Source organism: Ambystoma mexicanum, chromosome 4p (genome assembly GCF_040938575.1).
Source record: "Ambystoma mexicanum isolate Mex_15411 chromosome 4p, UKY_AmexF1_1, whole genome shotgun sequence".
Classification (NCBI taxonomy): Eukaryota; Metazoa; Chordata; class Amphibia; order Caudata; family Ambystomatidae; genus Ambystoma; species Ambystoma mexicanum.
The window spans coordinates 471,432,045-471,458,161 of record NC_090927.1 but is presented as its reverse complement, the minus strand read 5'-3'; the positions used below and the strand labels follow the sequence as shown (position 1 = coordinate 471,458,161).

General features: G+C 48.1%; 1 protein-coding gene across 3 annotated transcripts in view; it reads left to right on the top strand.

Moving 5' to 3' along the window:
- Nucleotides 1-26,117, top strand: part of ASAP2 (ArfGAP with SH3 domain, ankyrin repeat and PH domain 2) — a 2,176,645-nt gene that overhangs the window by 1,506,800 nt on the left and 643,728 nt on the right. For 2 of the 3 annotated variants that reach the window (XM_069606004.1, XM_069606003.1), the window contains exon 21: nt 6,570-6,683. In XM_069606004.1, coding sequence (XP_069462105.1) covers nt 6,570-6,683 — 114 coding nt within the window. The remainder of the gene's footprint in view (nt 1-6,569; nt 6,684-26,117) is intronic. The other variant, XM_069606005.1, reaches the window with a different exon arrangement.

Sequence of the window (26,117 nt, the reverse complement as noted above, 5' to 3'; positions counted from 1 at the left end):
CGCGGCCTGCTCAGCCTTTGCCCACATCCCCCGTACCTGGGGATGACACGGGAACGGACATGGCCACGACTGGTACGGATGACTATGGCGGCAACGACGGGACGGAGCTCCCATCGCCTCCAGCCCGGGCCTCCCCGCCCAATGAGATTGGGTCTTTCCACGCTATGATGGCCAGCGCATCTGAGCTTTTTCCGCTTTGCCCCGGAGGGAGGGAGGGAGGGAGGGAGGAAGGAAGGAAGGAAGGACCAACGGCGCAAGGCCAAGAGGAAGACAGTCCTCGCAGTGCCACTGCTGAATGACATCTGGGACAAAGGTCTCACCCTTCTCAAGAACCAGTCTACAACGCCTGCCAAGAGGGATCGGTACGAAAAGTAGTACCGGGTCCCCGACGCGGCACCTTTGTCCCTTAGGGCGCAACCGACCCCTGACTCAGTCTTCTCAGCGGCGACCAAGAAGAAAGTGGGGAGGGCATCGGCCTCAACGTCAACTTCCCACATCCCATTGCTGGGGTGTGGGTAATGTTTATTTTTTCTATTAGGTGTATTGGCCTCCTAAGGTTGTCATGGGGTCTGCCTCCCCGGATGAATCCAGATTGATCCGGGTGTATTAGGGAGGGAAGTAGCGGGGAAAGCCTAGCTGCTAGGATTCTGGTATAGATTTTCGAGTCCAGATTTATCAATGCGATGGGTCGGTATGAGCCTGGCAGGGAGGGATCTTTCCCTTGTTTGTGGAATACCAGTACCTTTGCCTCGTTCATGGATGGGGTTACATTCCTGTTGTCTTTAAAGGAGTTTAGCAGTCTAGTGAGGAATGGGGTTAGAATGTCCTCGTATTTTTTATAGAATGACGCTGTGAAGCCATCCGGGCCGGGTGCTTTGTTGAGTGGGAGATCTTTAATAGCCTTCTTTACCTCACTTTCCGTTATCTGGGCATCTAGTGCCGTTTTGGCTTCTTCTGATATTTTTGGGATGGGGAGTGACTGTAGGAATCTATCTTGATCAGCCTCGGCTGGGTGCTCTGTTGTGTATAATTTCTGATAGAATGCCCTAAATGTCTCCCCAATATCTTTGGTACGCGTTTGCATATCTCCTTGTGCGTTTTTGATGTTCCGGATGGTCATGGACTTTTGCTTTGCGGAGAGTTGTCTTGCTGGATATCGATCTGCCTTGTTAGCTTTGTCAATGCCCTCTTTTTTTAGATTTCTGGTGGGGCGTATCAATAGTTCATCTCGGATCTCAGTCAGTTTCTTTTCCATTTCACGTTCCCATCCTTGCCTTTGTTTGTCCCTCGAGGCTTTCAGGGCTATCATGTGTCCCCTGGTAACCACCTTAAACGCCTCCCAAACTGTACCCAGGGGGATGTCTCCTGTGTCGTTGTGGTCGAAGAATTCTGAGATTGTGTCTCTTATGGTCTCTTCCATCACTGGGTCTGAGAGCAGATCCTGCTGGAGCTTCCAACGGCATAGGGCCTCCCTATTTCCCTGGGGTCGATAGCTCCAGCCAGAGCGGTGCACGGTCTGAGAGCGTTATGGGGCCGAGCTCCAGTCCTTGAACCTTACCCAGAATCCCCGCCGAAACTCAAAAGTAGTCTATTCTCGACATCGTGTTGTGTACGTGCGAGTAATATGTGTATCCCTTGTTTTGACCTTTATGCTCCCTCCATGCATCGCATAGTGCCATACTTTCCATCCTTTTCTTTGAGGCATTCGCTTGGGGCGCCCTGGTGGTGGGGTCCCCCGCGCTCCTATCTATCTGAGGATGCCAGGCCATGTTAAAGTCACCCCAAATTATTAGCTCACCTTTCCTTTCGCAAACCCCTCCAGCCTCCCCATTGTATCCTGCAGGAAACGATCTTGGCCCGTGTTTGGTGCATATATGCCAAAGTTAGCTTGACATTGTGTAGTTTGATATTGGCAAATGCGTATCTTCCATCCTTGTCTGTCTGTCTATCATTATTGCTTCCATTCCCCCCTTTATTGCTATCTTTACCCCTGCTTGTTTCCCTGATGCGTTTGATTGTGCTAGTACATCGTATCCTCTAAGGCGTATTTTCCCCCTGTCTAAGGCTCTGATGTGTTTTTCTTGTTGGAGGAGCACGTCAGCCTTTTCCTTCCACAGCATATTCTCTAACTTTTTCCTTTTCACAGGGGAGTTCAGGCCCCTAACATTCAGAGTTAAGATTCTTATCTTCCCCATTTCAGCAGGCCCTTATAGGCTACCCCGTTTGCCCGGGTGTTGTGGCTCCCACTCTCTTCTGGATAATTCCTCCCTCCACCCCACCCCACCCAAACTCCCCAACTGACCCCCAACCATTATGCCAACTTTGCTCCCGAGGAGGGCCCGGTGTACCTATTGTAGCTATGGCGTTACGCCTATTGCTCCCTGCCCTCTGTAGGCTCGAGACTAACTTTGCGGGGGGTCCTAAACCCTGCATCTTCCTTAGGTCTTGATGCGAGTCGTTCCTGATCCGCACCGGGCCTTTAGAGCCTGTTGAGTTCGATTCCCTTCATTGGGTACTGCTCCGAGTACCTAGGATACGAATGAAGCCCTTTCAAATTTCTGTAGATTTGATGCCTCTATTCTGTTGTTGCTGGCTTGTAATTTCGCCTCCCATTCCGTTTCTTTTTTTGGCGAACCATTTCCCACCCTCTTGGCCTCTTTTGCTGTTCCCCCTTTGTCTTTTCGCCCCCGCTCGGTGTCTCCTCTGCCGGAATGTCCATTATGTGTAGCCCCTCTTCCCAGGTGGTCACTTTCCTTTGCTTTCCTTCCCACTCGAAGAGCAGGCCGAATGGGCATGTCCATTTGTATTTTAATTCTTTCGTGACCAATTCCCTGATCAGTGGGGCCATTTGTCTTTTATTTAGGAGTGTTACGGCTGACAGGTCTTGATAGAGCTGAATATCCACACCGTTCATCCGGATTTGATCCAGCTGCCTCGCTCTCCTTAGGATGAGTTCTTTTTGCGGATACGAAGACAGAGCTGTCAGCACGTCTCTGGGTCTTTCCCCTGGTGCCCCTGTGCGCTTAGGGCCCACTCTGTGGATACGGTCTATCCCAATGTTCTCCGGTTCTTGTGCTTCAATTATGTCCCTGAACACTTCCTGCACAGCCTTCTTTAGGTCCTTGTCTAGAACTGATTCTGGCATATTTTTTATGTGAATGTTCGATCTGCATGACCTGTTTTCTAGGTCTTCACACTGAATTTCCAGGTTGTGTGTTAATCACACTAAATGCTCTTGTGTTTTGCTATTCTGTAGTGCCTCGTCTTCTACGTTTTGCACTATCTTTTCTAGGGTGTCCGTCCTTTCTTCCAGGTTGGCAATATCGTGTTTGATGTCTTGGACTGCCTGTTTCATGTCGTTCTTTGCGGTGACATGAGCTTGTCTTGTAGTTCTACAAACCAGGCGTGCATATCGTCCTTTGATGGGGGTTGGTTGCCGGAGGTGGTGTGGATGGGGTCTGTTGTAGGTATTATAGTCTTCCTGCGATGGTGTCCGTCGCCCACATCTGTAGTATACTCGAGTCTTGTTTGGATGGCTGTGGGTTCTGTTGGGACCCCCCCCTTTTCCTTTCGCCTTGGACATAGCCCCTTCGATGTAGGTGTGCCACCGCTTTGACCAGAATCTTGCGCTCTCTTATGGGGCAGCTGCGAGGCGCTCTCGTATGTGGTGCCTATGCTGTTCACCCCCTGAGCTCTTGATAGATATCCGTTTGGGAATCAACTGGTTCGGGTATTGCTAGGATGGAAATGGTCCCAAGTGTGAGCTTATTTCTTTCCTCTTGGGCAAAGCCCCTGGTATAAGTGACTCTCTGCTGAATTTGAGTGATGGGGCTCCGCTTATCTTATCCTTCCCCTCCCTCCATTCCTCGATGCCCCATTTGTGTCTGTATGTCTATGCATGGGGTGTTGGAGGAGGTGGGGTCTTCCCCCCCATTGGCACTGGGGGTGCCCAGTCTTCCTCAGCTGCTGCGCATGGTGTATGGGCGCCCCCCCACTTGTGGCTCTATGGGTCCGGTCGCTGTCTTGCTGGGGGCTGAGGGGGTGGGGGGAGCCTCTCACCTGTCTAACCGCCGGGCTGGCATCTACCGTTGGTGTCCCCCGCCCCGGGACTCCGTCCTCATGGGCCTCCCACATCTTCTTCGCCCTCCGGGGCTCAGCGTCGCTGGAATCCCCGCCTCGTTCTTCCCGTCTCCTCTCCGCGCTCCTTCCCAGGAGCGGGCTCCATTGATCTTCATGGGGCGGGGGTGGCGATCCAGCTGCACGTTCGCTGTGCTTCTCCTGCCCTGAGCTGGCCCAATAGATCTGCCGCCGCTGTCCCACTTAGGCGCTGGATGTTTCGTTCCACTCTGCTTCAGCGGTTCACGAGACGTGGCTGCCCTCAGTCTCCAGGCCGCGTGAGAAGAGTCGTTGCCGCGGTGGGGAAGGGGCGTTCCGCTAGCACAGCGTTGCTGAAGTTCGGGCTTCGGGGATTTCACTTCCCCTGCATGTCCGATGTCTCTGGGGATGAGTAGTTGCACTTTTGGTGGAGCAGGTACCCTCAGGGTCATAGCATAATGTGGTGTTGCTGAGTGGCCCGGCAGGAGCGAGACTCACACACGTCTCCCTGTGCCGGCGGCCATCTTGGAGGCCCTCCATGGGCTTTTTGACAGACCAAACAAATAAGGGCCACATCTTCCGGACCCCTCTCTCTCACGGAGGGAAAATCTAGAGGAGATCCCAGAAAGTCCACTGCACATCTGAAGCAAGGAGGACTATGGGGAATCCCTTTTCAGTTCGCAGACGTAACAACACAACCTGATGAGGGCAGTTAAGGGAAAACTCACTCCTCTCTACCATTTAACGTCCAGGGTGATGGGGAGATTCACAATTCATCCCTTTGCAACACCCGGTGAGGACAATGTCTTCTTCCCCACACTACAACGAGAATTAGGAAAAGGTAGCCTCTTGGTTTTCCCACAGTTGCAACACCAGTAGTGTCCTGCAGCCAACATCCATATTGGTCTAGCAAAGAATTTAATAGAACACAAACTACCCTGCTGAGTACGTTAGCACCATATTGGGATGCAAGAAGAGGATCGTCCTGCAGTCGCAGAGGGAGAGTAGAGACAGCCGCGCAATTGCAGATGCTTCCTCTTCCACAGAAGAAATGAATCGAAAATGGTGTCTGACCACTTCAAAGTCTTCTCTCACATACTCTGGATTATTAAGCATTTCTGCCACTGGTCATATTCAGAGGGAACAAGTGGCCTATCCAGCCCATCATTGAGAAGCTATTCAGTCCAACCCTATATTAATGCCAAATCCCATAGCAACAGGGAAGGGGAGTTTTGTATTGCAGAGTTTGCGAGTTGTAGTTGAAAAGATCTGACAAAATGTTGCTGAGTTGAATACCAGAGGAGTGAGGAGGGGGCAGGCTGTAAAACCTACAGAGTGGAAGGAGGTTGAGTGAAAGAGAATCCGGGGAATGGAGGAAGGAGGACTAAGGGGAAAACCAACAGAGTCGAGGAAGAAGGAGTGAAAGAGGAGTGGAAGAGAAAACCAAAGAGAAGAGGATGAGCACAGCTTCATGCTTTGATGAGATTTTCAGGCAGGTGTAAAACTGACGGATTCCTATGAAATCTGCCACCATTTAGCACCTGCTAAAGACCAAGCAGACTCAACGGAAATACATTAATAAATGCCACCTGCAAAGTGTAATTTGCAGGCAGTGTTGACTTCTTTTTTACAAGACTCTGGGGAAAACTAAAGAATAACCACAAACGCGCCTGGTTTTACTCTTCCCTTTTTCATTCTGCTTTGTAAATGTTTAAAATTGTACGTAGGTGACCCAACAACATAATTGGTAATGTTTGCTGTCCCCTGCATGCAATTAACATTTACTATAAAATTACCCCCATTGGTTGGTGCACTTATTAAAACCCAGAGAAACTGTCCACCATCCTGGCAAAGCAAACAAATCACCTTGAACTAGAACTCTCAGTATTTGTCGTTTCTAACAATTTGTCATAACTCTGAGGAACATCTGCACAAAAGATTGGGGTGGGGGGACACCTGATGTATTCCTTGTAAGAGTCACATAACCAAGCTGGTGGCTTCCCCTGGTCCCTAGAGACTCCTGTCCCCTTTTCCTGTTTGACACGTGACGGTCACATAGCCATAGCTCAGGATCAGTTGTTTAATTTGAGATTTCAAATGTTCCACGAGGAACACACTGCTGATATTTGAAGTAAGAACGGAAAACCCTGCATTAACAAACATCTTTACAAAAAAACTTAGTATTAACTAAAACATGGCATTAAATGGCACAGGTTTGGAGCTGCCACTTGATGCTACATTAGAACCACTGACACCCATGTGGAGATACAAGATTATAATTAGTTGAAAAGTGACTTTCTTCTGTAGATTCCACTTACATGAGAACAAGTATTGCTGGTAAGTACCTACTTACTGTATTTCTGTTTTTGTCTGAACAGTTCCTTCAATATTTTAGTGGAATAATAATCTAGCTGTGGAACAATGACATGATCACTATTGAATGACATTGTGACTAAATAGGATTGTGGTCCCAGCTTATGCAGGCTCTTTCTGGAAGATTCAATTCTCATGTCCATGTGGAGTATGAATGGAGACTACATCATCAGGATCTGGATGAAAGTGATGATGATATGGAGGAAAAGGTGCAGGTTTGTGAATTTTTCTGTTTTTTACTATTGTTTCTAGTGAATATATTCCTCCTATAGATTCCTCATCTTTTAGTGTCATTAGAGCAGATCCATCTCTACTGGGGAGACATTGGCTGTATGGGGCTCTGCTGGGGATATTTGTATCCCTTGAGTATATGCAGACACTTCTTTATTCTGCATGCACTGTTCTACTGCTCTCCCTCCTTGCCAACTGGCTTGGAATGAATGCTCCACATGCAAGTTTGAACCAGAACTTCAAAATGTTGTCATTGTAAAAATGTATTCTGGTAACCTTTTTCCGCAACTGTCACAGGAAACAGAAGAAAGCTTAAACCTTTCTAATGGATAGTGGCCATCCACAGATTCCTCATCTTAGATATATCCCAGCAACATTTTTTGATCACAGAATACATTTCACCAGCAATGGGCGCTGTGGGTTTGTGTCAAGGTTCCTCTGGACATGGTCCACAGGAGCTCCTGAACCCCAAACACTGCCCCCCCCCCAGTCACTTTGTTTATAGCTGTTTCTATTCTCAGCTAAAGGCAAGTCACGCTAGAAGGGAAAGGGGTAGTAGATAAAATGATATACAGATTCTGCTTCACCTCACAATGGTCTGGAATCTGCAGAACAGGGAAGCAAGAAAACCGATATAAGGTAACTCTATTTTCAAACGGGTACAATGTCCATTCAAAGCCCGGGTTTTCTTTGCAGAGTTTTTTGCTGCCGGTTTTCGGCCAAAATAACTCTTCGAAAGATGCGTCCTTACTTTGATACCATGCGATTGGATAGTTTCAAAGATACATGTGACAAAAACATGGAGGTCTCCGCAAATCTATTTTGGTGCAGGTGTATGTGGGGCACAAGTATTTCACTGATCCTAGCCCTGAATGAGTTTCTAACGCAAGTTACAATAGAACTGGATAAAAAGAATCTCAGTGCCTAACAGGATTTCCTGGATGAATAGAACTAGTCAAATGGATATAATCGGTCATGCGGGTTGGCTACTAACGTGAAATACTTTTTTTTTCTTTTTGTCTGTAACTTGAGGCTGTCTATATTCATCTATGATGTATGTTTGAATCATTTATTCTTGATATATGTTTTACGGAGATTTGTATGAGAAGTTTTTTTTCCTCTATCTATTATTTTTATGTATTGTCTATGTTGTGTAAGGTTTTCTGTAAACTATGAACACAACAATAAAAAATAGAAAAACTCATAGAAAAATATTGGGGGAGAGTGGTAACAAGGATTTAAGGGGGTAGGGTGGAACCCCTCCCCACCCCCAAATACAAAATGTGTTGACTTTTTTTTCAGCTAAAAATCGGCAGCAAACACCTCAGCAAAAATAAAACGGCTGATGGGATGACATAGAACCTTCAAACAAAGTCTTTTCTTCTTTGAAATATTTTCAGCTACCCCTCCCCTATTGTTAACTACCTGTGCTCCTCATATTACAGCTGGGGTAGATGGTTCTATGCTTCTTTTATCTTCTTTGCTGTAACTGCATTTCCTGCAAAACTATTACATGCAATCATATACTTAAGCAAACTTTTACAAAATTAATTGCAGCAATCACTAGTTTCTCGCTAGTTTCTGAGAGCAGAGACCACCACAAGTGGTCCAAAGTAAAAACAGGCCTTTTTCTAAAATATAATTCGAACATTACTTCACGACGGGCAGAAAGTGCAGTCTATAATTACATTTTAAAGTTTCCTTTGACCTAAAATAGTGACAAGAGCGGTCCACATTACATAAGAAAGAACATCTTTTGTAAGAAAGAAATGTAACTTCAGGCATAGCCAGAAGTCCCTAAGTTTCTTATCAGGATGTCTAGTCAAGCATTTCTGTACTAAATTATAGGATTTGATATCGTACACGAAATGATCAAAGATTTTTTGTTTCCAAACAAGATCTATTAACAATCAAATCTCTTTCATAGATTTGTTTAGGGTCAAAAAAGAAACTATTACGGAGTCACTTTTTGATTTTTCAGGTCTGATTTTTAGTCAAGCATAGTGTGTTACTATGAACATAAATTTCACATCTTGTGATTTAAGGAAAGGTTGGAACATGGAGTGCCAATGAGAAAGGCAACTGTACACATTGTGATTCCAAAAATGAATAGAGCAATAAAATAATATAACAAAAAATATAACCATGGAAAAGAAGTACAACGCCACAAATTGTGATACCAAAAGTAATTAGAACAAAAAAGTGGCAACAAGAACTGCCAACACGTGTTTCAACCCTAAACGGGCCATCCTCAGGGCGTTTTAAATCTAACAGTTACTGAGTATCAACCAAAAAGCACATTGCTCTTAACTAGAGGTCACATTGGTGCATTTCAACCATCATACACAGGAAGATATCATGTCTGATATTACATTTATACAGATACAGGGAGAGAAAAACAAAGAGGAGCAGGGAAAAGAAGGGAGTCGGGGTTTGGGACAAAAAACAAAAGTAAACAATAATGATCAGATATACATGATTGACAAGCTTACGTTGTAGAACAGATGACACCTGGTGAATGCAAACTATATCCATTTGGGGGCACATAGTGTAGAACATTTTTAGTGCTAAAGGTTACCTGTTTAATACTGTGCAGGGAACTGGTGAATCGTGTGTTTTCACACACTACTTGAATTCAAATCATGTTCTGCAGATTATACGTCTCCACAATATCGAAATCTGAAAACAGACATGATCCGTTTTAGTCCTATTTATAACCTTTGTCCAGCAGTACCTAAAATAAGCATTATCATTTCCAGTTTGTAGCATTAAATTAGGAATCCCAGTAAACAGACTCTCTGCTTACCTACCTATTTGTGTCCAGAAGTGCAGGTATCACAAGATTTGAAAAATCTCTGTGCAGGCGTTGCCAGTGTGGTTGATAGTCGCTTGGTTGTAAAAGGTAAATGGTTTCCCAAAGTTAACTGAAAAGGGAAAGTAAGTATCAATGGGTGTTGGATGTGAAATCACTAGACTAACGTTTGTCATTTGTGAACTTGATATAGAGCTGGGAGTCACTTGAAATAGTAGGTCGCAGTGTGTTAAGCTAGGTAAAGAGCAACGTTTTTGGATAAACCTAAGCTTACCAAATCTGCCGCCTGAATGTACGAGAAAAGCAGTGCAAAGCCGTTTTGCTGATCGCGTTCTTCTGGAATGGGGGTGTTGGCTGGACGAGCCTATAAGCGCACTTGAGGCTAAAGTAGTCTCTGCTCAAGTGATAGGTCACGTGGTATCGGGCTGCCTGGTAACGGTTTTAAGCAAAAAATGCTGACTGCTGCCCGTTCATTTATAAATATAAAGTGACCAGATGGTTTGTGCATTATTGGAGTAGCCATGCTAAACCGCAACGTGTAGCCCTGATTATGATATTGCACTCAGGATAACACAGCACTAACGTGATAAATACAGAGCATGCAAAACGAATATATACCTACTCAAATTTGGTATGTAAAGTAAATGCTGAGTAAGTGGCCGTCAGTCCTTTGTGCCAATCAAGGTGTTATCTGCTTACCATCTGACACAAGCAGAGGTTGCATTGAAGCGATCGGCGAAATACGCATTTCGAGCGGTTTTTAGTTTGAACACCTCCCAGAACTGCAGTAAAGGAAGGGATTTGTTGCTGGAGATCGATCGGTTGAAAAGGCAGTAATATGTATTGGAGAAATTGGGATAAGAGAGCTATTTCAGTGTACTGATGTGTACAGTAAAAACAATTAATTCCCGGATTGTACTGCCAATATACACTTTCTTGCATACACAAATTATCCCGTAGATGATGTATTTAGAACGGCAGTTGATGAAATCGGTGATATTAACTTGTGGATTACTGTCATGATGCCTACTCCCGGGGATCCAGATCAAGTCCAGCAACCCTGGAAGCAGGCATCAAGTTATTGCTAGGGGCTATTTGGGTGCAGTCCTGGCATCTATGGCGCCAGGCTCATATGGAGAGTCAGTCCTGGCGCCATAGGTGCCAGGCTCATAGATTAAAACTAACTTGATGCAGACCATGCTGCAAACTTACCTGATGCAGACCATGCTGCAAGAGCTCCAAGCCAAAAGAGGCTTGGAAGGGACTACTTTACCTAGGGACTATTATTTTACTAGGGTGGGGTCGGGGAGGAATACTTACCTGGGACTACTTTGAAGGCTATTTAAACCACACCCGAAGAGCAGCACACGCTTCGCGTTATTCTGCATCCAGCAGCGTAATGCTCACCGTGCCTGCAAGTCTGCATCCAGTCTTCTGCCACGCCCGCCTCGAGTCTGGAGCTCCTAGAAAAAGGGAGAAAGAAGGAGAAAAGGTTAGAACAAGAGCAATACCTTTGATCCTTACCTGAATTCCCGATCCACCGCGCCTTCGCGCTGGAATGAAAGAAGTTATTTTATGCACGTCGCCTCGCCTGCTGCAGCGCCGCGCTGAACTCACCGGCCTTCGCAGCATCTTCACTATCCACCGCATCCTTCTGCATGTTCCCGCCGCACTCCAGCACCTAAGGGGAACACAAGAACAGCAAGGTGAGCCAAGGGAATAAACAGAGGCAATATTAGTTACACCCCATAGACTTAACTGATTTTACCGCCGGGAGTACTATTCCTCTTCACGGGTCGGCGCAGGCTCCACCGCATCTTTGCCGTACCCCGGCCCCTAAGGGGAACAAAAGGACAGGTGAAACAAAGGGACAAACAAGGGGAATCCTTCTCACCACAATAGACTTACCTAATTATACCGCCGGAGGCATTATTCCCCAAGACTTCATAATTTCTCTCAGCACCTGAATAAGGGAGAAAGCAACAGGTTACATACTGACATTATTTATCGAACTGTGTTGGATAATACAAATCCTTACCTGAATTTTACCGGTTGCCACGAGGAACTCTTCGCTAGTGTCAAGCTGCAACCTGCAAGGAATCGGACAAGAGTGAAAGTCAGACATTTGAACTCTTACAAACTTTATACTTACGGCGTCTCGCCGGAAATCAGTCGATATTGTTCTGGAACTCACCAATTCCTTCTAACCAGTGAATCAACTGGTTATCTACGCGCCCCTGCGCTCAATGCAGGATGGAGAGCTCATCTTTCCAAACCATCAGAAGAATACTCCTACGGGCCAAGCAAACAAAGCTAGGTGGGCCAGTCCAGTCTGTCATCTCGGCACTATGCGTCACATTGGTGGAGACCACAGCTGTCCAGTTCAGATCGACGCCCCTGTGGGAGCCAGGTGAGCGTAACAATTACCATGACAAGTGAAAACTTTAGTTGGCGAAAGAGCAAACTGACAAAAATTACAATTACCACATTTGTGAAAGCCGTTTGGCTTAGTATTGTCAGATAGCCAGTTTGGCTGTCTCAGGGAACCAGATTTCAAGAAAGATGGACTAAGTAGATTTCTTATAGTTGGAGCTTTCGTAAAGATATTAGGTTTTGCCGAAATATACAACACCAAGTCTGGGTCTAATAATAGAAGGTCCCAGCGTTTGTTCAATATGTGGTAAATGAGTTTCGAGTCACTAGAACTTTTGGTGATAAAATTAATCTGACTTGGGAAAGATTTGATGGTTTTCAGTCTTTGGTCTTTAGTCTCCGGCAAGAGAGAGGGTCGTTCCACTTCTTTGACCTCCTTCAAAGCTTTGTTGATAATTTTAATCGGATATCCTCTTTCTTTGAATCTGGTTCTTATTGAATTACATTCTGATAGAAATGTTTGGCTCTTGAAACCATTGACCACGCCTTCAGGACCCATTCGGCATCACACCAAATGGTGAACAAACACTGCCACTTTCTATTATTAGACCCAGGCTTGGTGTCGTATATTTCGACAAAACCTAATATCATATTTACGAAAGCTCCAACTTGAACAAATCTACTTAGTCCATCTTTCATGAAATCTGGTTCCTGGAGACAGCCAAACTGGCTATACTAAGCCAAACGGCTTTCACAAATGTGGTAATTGCAATTTTTGTCAGTTTGCTCTTTCACCAACTAATGTTTTCACTTGTCATGTTAATTTACAAGTTAATATCACCGATTTCATCAACTGCCGTTCTCAATACATCATCTACAGGATAATTTGTGTATGCAGGAAAGTGTATATTGGCAGTACAATCCGGGAATTAAGAATCAGGATCAGAGAACATCTGGCCAGTCTCAACAGTCAAGACGCCGAACTTCCCTTTGCACTACATTGACAAACTCAACATCAGATGGAACACCGCCGGGACATAAAATGTCCGGCCCTGAAACACATCAAGCCACATGCAAGGGGTGGGAATAGAGAACTCACCCTGCGCCAAGAAGAATCACGTATGATTTGCAAATTACGTTGTCTTCAAAGAGGCTTAAACCAAGAACATGAACTGAATGTGTTATTATATATGTAAAAGCAAATTGCATTTTCCTTGAACTTGCACACTTGTTCAAATCTATGGCATTCCTTTCCATTTCTGGAAACTGGGTACCTATATACTCCTCATAAGCAACTACCGTTTGGTAGCCAATTAAAGATGCTCAGATGACACTTGGTGACGCCACCATATACATATGAATGGATGTTTTTGTCAGTACCACATGTATCAGGTATGCAGCACTACATTATGGAATCTGTATGTATTCATGATACATGACTCTTATCTTTAATCAACCAGATCAACAGCCCTGGGGTTCCCACTATACACAGGCTATAACTTAGCACTCATGATCCTACATTATGTTTTTATTGTACACATCAGTACACTGAAATAGCTCTTATCCCAATTTCTCCAATACATATTACTGCCCTTTCAACCAATCGATCTCTAGCAACAAATCCTTCCTTTACTGCAGTTTTGGGAGGTGTTCAAACTGAAACGGCTCGAAATGCGTATTTCGCTGAACGCTTCAATGCAACATCTGCTTGTGTCAGACGGCAAGCAGATACCGCCTTGATTGGCTCAAAGGACCAACGCCCACTTACTCAGCATTTACTTTACGTACCAAATTTGAGTAGGTATATATTTGTTTTGCATGCTCTGCATTTATCACGTTAGTGCTGTGTTATCCTGAGTGCAATATCATAATCGGGGCTACACGTAGCACTTTTGCGTCACGCATTACATTTTTTATCTTGTCTCTCATCCCATACTCACTGAACACACCCTGTTGACCCGACCTATTTGTGGGATTTTCAGCAACGAGCATGTAGAAGTTGCAAGGCCACGAACTTGGATTTCATTGAATGTTGCATAGCAACCACAGCCAAAGCTAGATTGCTAACACACTTCCCCCTGATTGGTCTAATGGGCCAACGCCCATTACTTTCAGCATACGCCACATGCGGTAAATATTAACACATGATTCGCTAGCATCCTACTAATACCAGCATGGCTACTCCAATAGCGCATGAACCATCTGGTCACTTTATATTTATAAATGAACGGGTGAATATGAAGCGCAGCAGCCGACATTTTTTGCTTAAAAGCGTTACCAGGCAACCCGATTCCACGTGACCTATCACGTGAGCAGAGACTACTTTAGCCTCAAGTGCGCTTATAGGCTCGTCCAGCCAACACCCCCATTCCAGAAGAACGCGATCGGCCAAACGGCTTTGCACTGTTTTTCGAGGGGATTGGGTCCTCCGACGTATTCCATATCTGACGGGTAATGTCCACAGCTTTGCTGCTTCGGAAAATCTTCGGCGTCTGCATCCTGCGTCGATGCGCCGTCCCCGAGGACATCCTCCGACGGCCGACGTCACCCGATGTGATAAGTAGGACGCACGACGCCCATAGCCTCAGTTCCGTTTTTTCCGCGAACGTGTTCGCTTCGTGAATCTCAGTACGCCTCGACTCGTTGGAGTTACTGTTTTCTTTCTTGGCTCGTTGAACCTGTTCGGTTGTTTGTGGCAATGTCTTTCTCATCTTCGACCCCGCGTCCGGGCTTCAAGAACTGCGGGGACTGTGGGTCCAAGATGTCGGTCACGGACTCGCACGACGCCTGCCTCTGGTGCCTCGGGGAGGCCCACGATACGGACGACTGTGTCGACTGCCAGTCGCTCACTGCAAAGGCCTTGCGAGAACGCAAGAAGAAACTGTCGGTAGGTCGGGTGTCTAAGCCTCGGAAGTCGAGGTCTGCAGGGCTTTCGACTGATGACTCGAGGGGTGACTCTCCGCGTCGTCATCGGAAGTCCGGTGGGTCTCCTTCCAGGAGTCGGTCTCGCCACTCCTCCGCCTCTTCTAGGCATTCCAGGAAGCGCCGGCATAGGTCGCCTTCCCCGTCCTCTTCCGAGGACTCCGCCCGTCCCCGTCGGCGGGTCGCTTATCCCTCCATGCAAGCGACACCGGAGGAATGGGCTTCCTTCGGGATGCAGATGCTAGTGATTCTGGAATCGCAGGGCACCGGTCCGTCTGCGCCTCCGAGTGTGGTCGGTCGGCACCTGTCGAGAGACACCGCCTGCATGCCTTCGGGCTCGGGTGGGCGGCACGGCTCGCGGGAGAGGTCCTGCTCGGACAAGGGTAGCCGTTCTCGCCATGCCCGTTCCAGGTCCCGGTCCTCGGCGCGTTCGAGACCGCGTGATCCTGTGCCGTCTTCGAAGAAGACGTCGACGCCTGTGGCACCGAGGTCGTCGACGATTACTCTCGAGGTTCCGTCTTCGAGGGGGTCGTCGGCGCCCAGGCTGTCGAGAGACCCGCTCGGAACTCCGGCTTCGAGGACTGTGTCGACGCCACCGATGCTGGAAGCGTTGCAGCTGACGTCGACGCCTTTTCTGTCGCCGACTCGCTCTGCACCCTCGACGCCTTTCGAGGCGGTGGTGTCGGAGGGGCCCCGTGGCACGAGGGTTTGCCCCTAAAAAGGCTATGGCTAAGGTCCCGCACTGCTTTGGTCCGCAGAGGTCTTCCTCTCCCCGCCTGGCGTACATTTCAGAGGGTGATGAAGGCTCTGATGGCGGTCTGGTTCCGGTTCCGGATGAACTTATCTCGGGCCATAGTCAGTTTGATGACCTGAGGCAGTTACTGCATGATGCCAGTGGATTGGACACCGCTCCGGAGGTGGAGGTTTGTCGGCCGGAGCCTGGCACTCATGCCGATTCGTCATATCGGCGCCTTATGTCTCGGGTTACCGAGTACTTGGGTTGGTCGGCTCCCCCAGGGGAGTTCGTTCAGGATGATCTCACGGACATCCTTGATCTCGGGCTTGATCACTGACCCGGTTTTGCCTTTTCATATGGCTTTGCAGAGAAGGGTGGCGGCGGCTTGGACTGCTCCGGAGAGTCTCCCGGCAGTGGGCAAGTCTTTGTCGCGAAAATACCGTCCAGCCAGTAGCGACCCCTGCTACTTGTCTAGGCACCCCACTCCGGAGAGTTTGGTGGTGCAGGCAGCTACAGCCCCGGCAAAGCAGGCGTCATCCTACCATCCCTCCGGATAGGGACGACAAACGTTTTGATGGCTGGGCGAACAAAGTGTTTTCTTCTGGGGGTATGGCGCTTCAGGCAGCCAACTCCATATGTGCCTTGTCTCGTTTCACACACACTCTGTGGAACTGTGTTGCATTAGCGGCTGATCATATTCCCGAAGGGGACGAACGGGATGGTTTCCTTGCTATGGTTCAGGATGGCAAGGATGCCATGTGTGAGGCTGTTCAGTCGGGTTTGGACTTGGCGGATTGTGTCAGCCGGTCCATGGCGGCGAGCACCGTAATGCGCAGGTTTGCGTGGTTGAGGAAGTCTGGGTTCGCTCCTGATGTGCAGTCCCAGCTCCTCAACATGCCCTTTGACGGTGAACACCTTTTTGGCAGCAAGGCTGACGAGAGCCTTGAGAGGTTGCAGACCTCCAAAGCTGCAGCAAAGTCGTTGGGCGCTGCAGTTCGACAACCTTCGCCTTTTCGTCCTAGGGGACAGCAATGGAGGGGAGGTTCCTTTCGCTATTACTCGTCCTTCAGTAAAGCGAGAGGAGCTAGCAGTCAACGAGGACATCGTAAGAGTGTCAGAGGTGTAAGCAAAGGTACTCCAGGTGCCAAGGCCGCTCGGGCAGTTGCCTCTTTGCCCTCAGGCAATGCCGCAGCCGCTACCACTCAGTCATGAGGCCAGGTCCCATGGTTCGCCGGTTGGGGGAAGGCTGGCGCAGCATCTTGTAGAGTGGCAAGCCATTACTTCAGATGTGTGGGTTCTGGAGATCATAACCTACGGCTACTGTCTTCTTTTTCGGCAGAGGCCTCATGACAATCCACCAGGGAACCTCTCTTTGAAGAGTCCGGATCCGCTCCTTGCGCAGGAAATTCAAGCCCTGCTGGAGAAAGGCGCCATAGAACTGGTGCCTGTAGAGGAGAGGAACAAGGGATGGTATTCCCCTTATTTTTTTATTTCAAAGAATGACGGGGGATTGAGACCCATCATGGACTTGCGCGGTTTGAACAAACTCCTCAGGAAGGACACGTTCAAGATGGTGACTCTTTCTCAAGTCCTCCAGTCCCTTCAACTTCAGGACTGGTTGGTGTCTCTCGACCTCAAGGATGCTTACTTCCATGTGCCGATCCATCCAAAGCACAAGAAATACCTGAGGTTCGTGGTTGGTGACTCGCACTTTCAGTTTCGGGTCCTGCCGATCGGATTGACCTCCACCCCGAGGGTTTTCACCAAGCTCGTGGTGGTGGCAGCGCATCTCAGGAAAGGGGGATTTCACGTCTACCCCTACCTGGACGATTGGTTGATCAGGGGTAGCTCTCCCGAGCGAAGTCCTGGATCATCTGTCCGTCACCTGCCACTCCCTTCACAGGCTGGGCTTCTCCCTCAATTTAAAGAAATCCCATTTGACACCAACGCAGCGGCTCCAGTACATCGGAGCAGTGCTCGACAAGTCCCTGGGGCAGTGTTTTCCTCCTCAGGTGAGGGCTCTTCACATTCAGCAGATGGTGCACAAGTTCCAGTTTGCCCAGACTCTCCCAGCGTCCGAGTTCTTGAGACTGCTCGGCCTCATGGCATCCTGCATTCTTTTGGTGCCAGAGGCTCGTCTGCGGATGAGATCTTTGCAGTGGGCGCTCAAGCTCCAGTGGTCTCAGTCCTCCGGCAGGCTGTCGGACCCTGTTCAGGTGCCGCCTTCGGTAGCCCGGGACCTTCTGTGGTGGGCCGTCGAGGGCAATCTGATGAAGGGTGCCCTATTTTGGATGCCCTGGCCAGAAGTGACGATCGTGACGGACGCGTCCCTCACGGGATGGGGAGCTCATGCCAACGAGCTGACAGTCAGCGGTCGTTGGTCTCCGTCGGAGTCCAGACTCCATATCAATCTGTTGGAGCGGAGGGCCGTCAGGCTAGCCCTGAAGGCTCTTCTGCCGACTGTGCGCGGGAAGAGTGTCCTGATTCTGACAGACAACACGGGGTGGCCATGTACTGCCTCAACAAAAATGGGGGGGGGGGGGCAGGGTCACTTCCGCTGTGCAGGGAGGCGATGCAGTTCGAGTTCTGGGCCATCCAGCAGGAAGTTTCATTCTCGGCAGTTCATCTGGCCGGAGACGACAACGAGACGGCGGACGCTCTGAGCAGGCAGAGCACGATCTCTCACGAGTGGGAGCTGGCTCAGGAGATTCTCCTGGAGATCTTCGCCCTTTGGGGGACCCCTCAAGTGGATCTCTTCGCCTCCAGTGTCAACCGGAAGTGCGAGAGGTTTTGCTCGCGGGAATTTCCGCCAAAAGGAGCCTTAGGAGACGCGTTCGTGGTGGAGTGGTCATTCCCACTGCTGTACGCGTTTCCTCCAGTCCCCGTCATCCCGCAAGTGTTGCAAAGGTTACGGAGGTTCGGTTCCCGGATGATCCTCATTGCTCTGGCGTGGGCCCGGAGGACGTTGTACCCGGACCTTCTCGACTTGTCCATCTGCCCTCCACGTCGTCTTCCCTACCGAGACGATCTGCTCTCACGGGAGGGGGGGGTCAGGTTCTCCATCCAGAGGTCAGATCCCTCAATCTTCACGCTTGGCTTCTGAAAGGTTGACGTATAAGGATTGGGACCTCCCTGAAGACGTGATGGAGGTGTTGCTCTCAGCCAGGCGGCCGGCAACTAAGTCTCTGTACCGTTGCCGTTGGAGAAAGTTCTGCGACTGGTGCAGAGTTCAGAATGTGGATCCTTTTGAATGCGACATTCCCATGGTTTTGTCTTTTTTGCTTTCTTTGGCCCACAGGGGCTTGCAAGTGGGGACCATTAAAGGTTGTCCATATTTAAGCACTCGTCTGAAGAGTGTTCCTATTTTAAGATTCCTTTAATTTTGCAGTTTTTGAAAGGGCTCACTAATGTGTTCCCTCCGTCACCTTTTTTGGTGCCAGGTTGGGATTTGAATCTTGTTCTTAAGTTTCTTATGGGTGCTCCGTTTGAGCCTTTACATTCTTGCCCTTTGAGGCTGTTAACTCTGAAAACTGTGTTTTTAGTTGCGGCTACTTCCGCTCGCAGTGTGAGTGAGTTACAGGCACTTTCAGTTAAGCCACCCTTCACTGTATTTCACAAGGACAGGGTTGTCCTTAGAGTTCGTCCTCCTTTTCTTCAGAAGGTAGTTTTGGAATTTCATTTGAGCCAGAAGGTTGTTCTTCCGGCGTTCTATCCTCCTCCACATCCTGGTAAGGAAGAGGAGAGACTCCATAGGCTTGACCCTAGGAGAGTGTTGAGCTTTTATATCTCGCGCATGTCCCGGGTCAGAGTGGACGATCAACTTTTCATTGGTTACGCTGGAAAGCGTTTGGGACAAGCTGTGACGAAACAGACATTGTCTCGTTGGATTATTTTAGCTATCTCCAAGTGTTACCGCTTGGCGGGTAAGGACCCTCCGGCTGGCTTGCGGGCCCATTCTACCAGAGGAGTGGCTGCGTCTACTGCCCTGCAGAGGGGAGTTCCTATTCATCACATCTGTGATGCAGCCACCTGGGCTTCAGTACATACTTTTGTACGTCACTATTCCCTCGATTACATCAGGGGGCAAGATCTTGCCTTTGGCAAGGCAGTTCTCTATTCTGCAATTTGATTGGGCATGCTAAATTTGTATTCTAAATTCTTTCCCACCTCCTTGCTTGGTACTGCTTTGGGAGTCTGTCATAGATATGGAATACGGACCCAATCCCCTCGAAGAACAAGTTACTTTCTTACCTGGTAACGTTCTTTTGATGGGATGGTCCGACGACGTATTCCATATCGCTCCCTCCCTGCCTTCCCCGCTGCAGAATTTCATTTGCGATTGCAGCTTGCGTTCCGCAAGGCCTCATGTGTCTGACTGGCAGAAAACTGGTGGCACACGTTCTGGGAAAAAACTATAACTGAGGCTATGGGCGTCGGGCGTCCTACTTATCACATCGTGTGACGTCGGCCTTCGGAGGAGGTCCTCGGGGACGGCGCATCGACGCAGGACGCAGACGCCAAACATTTTCCGAAGCAGCACAGCTGTGGACATTACCTGTCATAGATATGGAATACGTCGTCGGACCATCCCATCGAAAGAACGTTACCAGGTAAGAAAGTAACTTGTTCTTCTCGTGCATTCAGGCGGCAGATTTGGTAAGCTTAGGTTTATCCAAAAACTTTGCTCTTTACCTAGATTAACACACTGGGACCTAATATTTCAAGTGGCTCCCAGCTCTATATCAAGTTCACAAATGTCATAAACGTTAGTCCAGTGATTTCACATCCAACCCCCATTGATACTTACTTTCCCTTTCAGTTAAAAAGGGAAACCACGTACCTTTTTACAACCAAGCTACTATCAACCGCACTGGCAACGCCTGCCACAGAGATTTTTCAAATCTTCCGATACCTGCACTTCTGAATACAAATGGGTAGGTAAGCGGAGAGTCTGTTTACTGAGATTCCTAATTTAATGCTACAAACTGGAAATTATAATGCTTATTTTGATACTGCTGGACAAGCGTTATAAATAAGACTAAAACGGATCATGTCTGTTTTCAGATTTTGATATCGTGGAGACGTATAATCTGCAGAACATTATTTCAATTCAAGTAGTGTGTGAAAACACATGATTCGCCAGTTCCCTGCACAGTATTAGACAGGTAACCCTTAGCACCAAAAATGTTTTACACTATGTGCCACCAGAGGGATGTAGTTTGCGTTCACCAGGTGTCATCTATTCTATAACTTAAGCTTGTCAATCATGTATATCTGATCATTAATGTTTACTTTTTGTTTTTTGTCCCAAACCCTGACTCCCTTCCTTTTTCCCCTGCTCCTTTGTTTTTCTCTCCCTTTAGCTGTATAAATGTAATATCAGACATATCTTTCTGTGTATGATGGTTGAAATGCACAAATGTGACCTAGTTAAGAGCAATTGCTTTTTGATTTATACTCAGTAACTCTTAGATTTAAACGCCCTGAGGACGGCCTGTTTAGGGTTGAAACACGTTATATTATTAATTTATTGCTCTATTCATTTTTGGAATCGCAATGTGTACAGTTGCCTTTCCCATTGGCACTGCATGTTCCAACCTTTCCTTAAATCACAAGACGTGAAATTTATGTTCATAGGAACACACTGTATGACATATGCTTGACTAAAAATCAGACATCAAAAATTTACTCTGTAATAGTTTCTTGGTCTGAATATCGTTTGACTCTAAAAGTCTCAATTATTCAATTTGGTTGGGAGCGCAGCCAGTTAAGACCCCCCCCAGTCTTCTGTTATTTAATCTAAGGGTTTTTTGAGAAATGACCCCTGTGGTTTACCACTGCTGTCGAATACCATTCAAAACAGTAAACAACTCTCTTATTAGACAGAATATTGCAAGTTATGCGCACAACCAATTACAGGATAATTTCTCATACTAACATAGATTTTTTTTAACCTTTAGCGGAATGTATTCCAAATCACCCAAAAATACAACATTAAGTTCAAGAATGTTAACGGAGCCATTGATCCACTGAGTTAAAGTAGCGAAATCGTCTCGTGCTAGAGATGTTTAGGTGTTCAAATATAGTGCCCACCGGCAGAAATAAAATGCATCTTGGTGACTGCACTCTATGCCAAGAGATCATAGCCTCCAATGAAACCAAACCTAGAATATGCTGCAACGTGGCTAGGGGAATACTCTGAGGGAGGGAGAGAGAGAGAGAGCATGCTTCCAGATAGTTGTCTCTACTTTCGACCACAGCATGTTCTCCTCCCCTACCTCAGCCCCATAAATCATCCTAGGGACTAATATTTGTTTATACATTTGAATCACTGGGGCTAGTGAAAACCGGCCATACTTTTTTTCAAATACTCTGAGTTGGGATGCTGCTGCAATAGCTTTTAATTCCAGAGCCTTGTTAACTGAACCCACTGATGCCTTTCCTTTGAACAGAATCTCCAAATATTTAAATTCAGACACCACCTCCATTGTTTAGCCAACCATATACCAATAAAAATGTGTTCTCCCAGGCAGAGGCTTGCCCCTATTCATAATCCAGACCTTAGATTTGGAGACGTTAATGTATAAACCAAGGTCCATAAGATAATCACCCAACCTAGGGATCTTTGTAGGCCCACTGCGGTGTAATCGAAGAGGACCACGTCATCTCCATATAAAAGATACTGTAATTTAAGGGACCCCAGTTTGGGTGGATTAGCAATAATAGATCCCAATTGTAAGGAAGGCATGATATCAACAGTAGGACAGACACAAGTGACCACAGTTTAAGGGTGTTTATTGAACTTTAACAAGGGTGATATAAATACCTATCTAAATCTACAGAAGGGATCAAGCTACCACCATCAAATAATAATGCAGTCCTAGTGGAGTCTTGTCAAAATAAAAGGACCTATACTAAAAAAAACAATTGCCAATCCTTTTTTTTTTTACTTTATTGGCAAGAAGTAGCAGCCGATACAGTGTAATTTAGCACAGTGACGCACATTTCACATTAAAGCATGAATTATGGCGTACAAATATTACAAAAGGTCATATACAGTGCCAACAGCGGTTAATTGCGGCAGAGGTGTGCTTCATGTAACGAGATCAGTCCCCCGATCAGGAGAAGGATGGGAAGACAAGAGCTCCAGGTCCACCTTATTGTTCAGGTAACTACAAAACTCTGTCCATATGTATTTAGGGCGAGCATTACTAGGCAGAATTTTAACTTAGTCTTCTTCACAGGATTGTGTCCAGGTGAGGGCCTTGAGCCACATCTCCAGAGAGGGAGGGGACCTGCGCTTCCAGCACTGCAGAATGCATTTCTTGGCCACACTCGCCGCCACATTCAAAAACTTGGCTACCCGTTTCGCTTCAGTCCCCTCCCAGAGCCCAAAAAAGAGAGACAGGGGTTCGGGATCTACACAGAACCCCACTATTTCAGTGAGGGCATCGAGCACCGCATTCCAGAACGGGGCTAGTGCCCCGCATGACCAGAACATGTGCGCATGGTCGGCTTCGCTAGCTCTACATCTCTGACATGGGTGCGATTGATCTCGGGCAAATTTTCCAATCGCATAAGGGGTGTAGTACAGGCGATTGAGCAGCTTGTATTGGATACACCTAACTCTAGCGTTAACAGCATGGTTTTCTGGGCCAAATTGCCCCTGACCATGATGGGGAGAGCGGCCTTGCTCAAGATGGTGGTCCTGCCTAGACTTTTGCACTTTTTTGTGAACATCCCGTTTCTGATACCAAAAAGCCTATTCGTTAAACCACATAGCATGTGCAGGGGTTTTCTATGGGGAAGCTCCAGGAATAGGGTGGCCCTGTGGAAGCTCCAGAACCCGTACGACAAAGGTGGCATAGGCCTGCCAAATTTTGAGCTCTACTACCTTGCGGGGCAGTTGTTGTATATGGCTAGGTGGCTCTCAGTGGAAGACTCGGCAGAAGTGCGACTTCTGCATGGAGATTCGGCCCCATACTTCCTGCAGGAGGTGGTGTGGTTGCGCAGGGATCAAATGGTGGGCAGGGGACGGCTGTTGAGACTGGGCTGGGAGATCTGGCAAAGGACTTGGAAGATGATGGGTGATCGAGAACCATACTCTCGGCAGGCCCCGCTGGTGGTCCTGTGCGGGGACGACCCTCAGCTATTCGAATCAGTTCGAAGATACTGGGAGCAGGTGGGCCTGGCCACCCTCGGGATATATGGCAGGGTGGTGAGGCGCTGGACTTCCAGAGGTTGCAGGAGGAGGCGGGGGTGCATGAAGGCCAATACATTACTTATGCCAGGCTTATTAATAAGACTAGAGAAAGATGGCCCGAGACAGTGCTTGCGAAGGACCCTGAGACCTCCCTAGAAACCATGTATGATGTGTCAGAGGGCGGGCACGAAATCTCGAGAATATATGAACTCTTACGAGAGAGGGCGGGGAAGGAGTTGCCCCGACTAAGACAGGAATGGGAGGAGGAGGTGGGAGGACCTATGCTGGATGGGCAATGGGAATGGGCACAGAGATACCATAAAAAGGTGTCTCGCAATGCTAGATTTCAACAGCTTCAGCTGTATGTTACCCACAGGGCATACTTGACCCCGGGGAAGATTGCAAGGTTCGGGGGCCCAGCCACGCAGCAATGCCCTAGGTGTGGGGAGGTGGACGCGGGGCTGCTGCATATGTTCTGGGCCTGCCCGGAAGTGCGCAAGTTCTGGAACGAGGTCAAAACGAGGCTGGCTGGTGGGGGAGTGGCGCTGGATGTAGAATCGGCTTGGTCATGTATGCTAGGGCTCTTTCCCAGACCCAGGCACTCCAAACACATAAGTAAAATGATGGACCTGGCCTATGATCTGGCCAAGCGCAGGATCGCAATGGGCTGGAAGGCGGCCCGTCGACCCAGGGTGGAACTGTGGTGGGCAGACCTCTTAAAATGGGCGGAAGCCGAATCCGTTGTCTGGTTTGAGGCGGTCACCAGGGGGGGCGAAGAGGAAGTGGGGCCCCTGCTGGCCTGGCGGCAATTGGTGTCCTCCATAGCTAATTCCTGCCAGAGTAACGACGAAACAGAAGACTTGGGAAATGCCTTCTCAGACACTGCTCTGCCCGAGAACGCTCCAGCAGCTGACATGGAAGATTTGGCTCTAGTTGAAGGGGGGGGTGAGTTGGGGAGTTCTAATGGACACTAAATGACACATAATGCTTTTTGTATATCGAAACAGTTGAAATGTATGTTTGGTTTTATTCAAAAAAAATTTGAATAAAAATATTTAAAAAAAAAAAAACTCTAGCGTTAAGGGAAACCTTGCGGGTGTGCATGCACATTTTGGACCACATATCATCTGTGATGTCAAATCCCAGGTCCCAGCTCCAGGCATCCCGGACAGTGTGGGGAGGTTCAGCAGCCCGTGCCATCAACATTTTGTATAAGTAGGATACGATACCCCTACAACCAGCGGAATTGGATATAAAGCAGACCTCGGGGGATTCAGGGGGTTAGTTCAGGTATGAAGGCCACAAGCCCTGGACCACCGCCCTAATGCGGAAGTATTGCAGCATTTCTAGTGGGGATCTGGAGTGCCCGGGCCTCCACGTCTCCGGGGTGATGAATTTCCCGTCAGGGAACAGATCAGAGAATGATCTGTATCCCAGGTCCGACCAGTGGCGTATAAGGAGCTTATCCTGTGTGGGGGTGAGTCCCGGGAAGGACCAGAGGGGACGCCATTTGTAGTACGGGGGGGGGAGTCCGAACTAGGCGTCAGGATCTGCCGCCATGCTTTGATAGTGGAGGCCACTGGGTCGACAGGGGCGTGCGTCTGATACGAGTGAAATAGGATCAGGGACATGACATTCACCTCCTCGGTTGCTAGGATTTCGAGTTTAACATGCAGGGGGGGTTCCTGGTGGTGGTACCAATATGTAGCATGTTGGGCTTGGGGTGCCCTCCAGTACTGGGTGAGGTCAGGAGCTCCAAAGCCGCCCCTCTCGTAAGGGAGGGTCATGTGCAGCCACTTCCTGCGCACGGCGCCCGAGTGCCAAAAAAAACGGGCGAACTCCGAGTGTAGGTCCGCAAAGTATTGTTTCCCGGGCCAAAGAGGAACATTAGCGAACACATACAGGAGTTTAGGCACGATGATCATTTTAATTAGGGATAGTCTCCCAGATGGTGAGAGGGGGAGGTTCCACCATCTCTCTATTCTGGTACGAGCGTACTGTGCGGCGGACCCATAGTTATCAGACACTAACGAGGCTTTCGAGAGGGCCACCTGGACCCCTAGGTATTTGATGCCCTCGGGTGCCCATTTGAGAGGAAATTCACATGCAGGCTGGGGGGTTGCAGGAGTAAGGGGAAGGATTTCTGATTTAGAATAATTTATGGTGAAGCCCGAGAATGTGCCAATTTTTATAATTTCTCGTATGATCGGGTCGAGGTGGACTGAGGGGTCTCTGACATATAAAAGCACGTCATCTGCGTATAGTGATATGATTTCGGAGGTGTCTCGCTGGCGAATCCCTTTGCGCACGTGGTTGTTTCGCACGCTATCAGCCATGGGCTCGATGGCCATAGCAAATAACAAGGGAGAGAA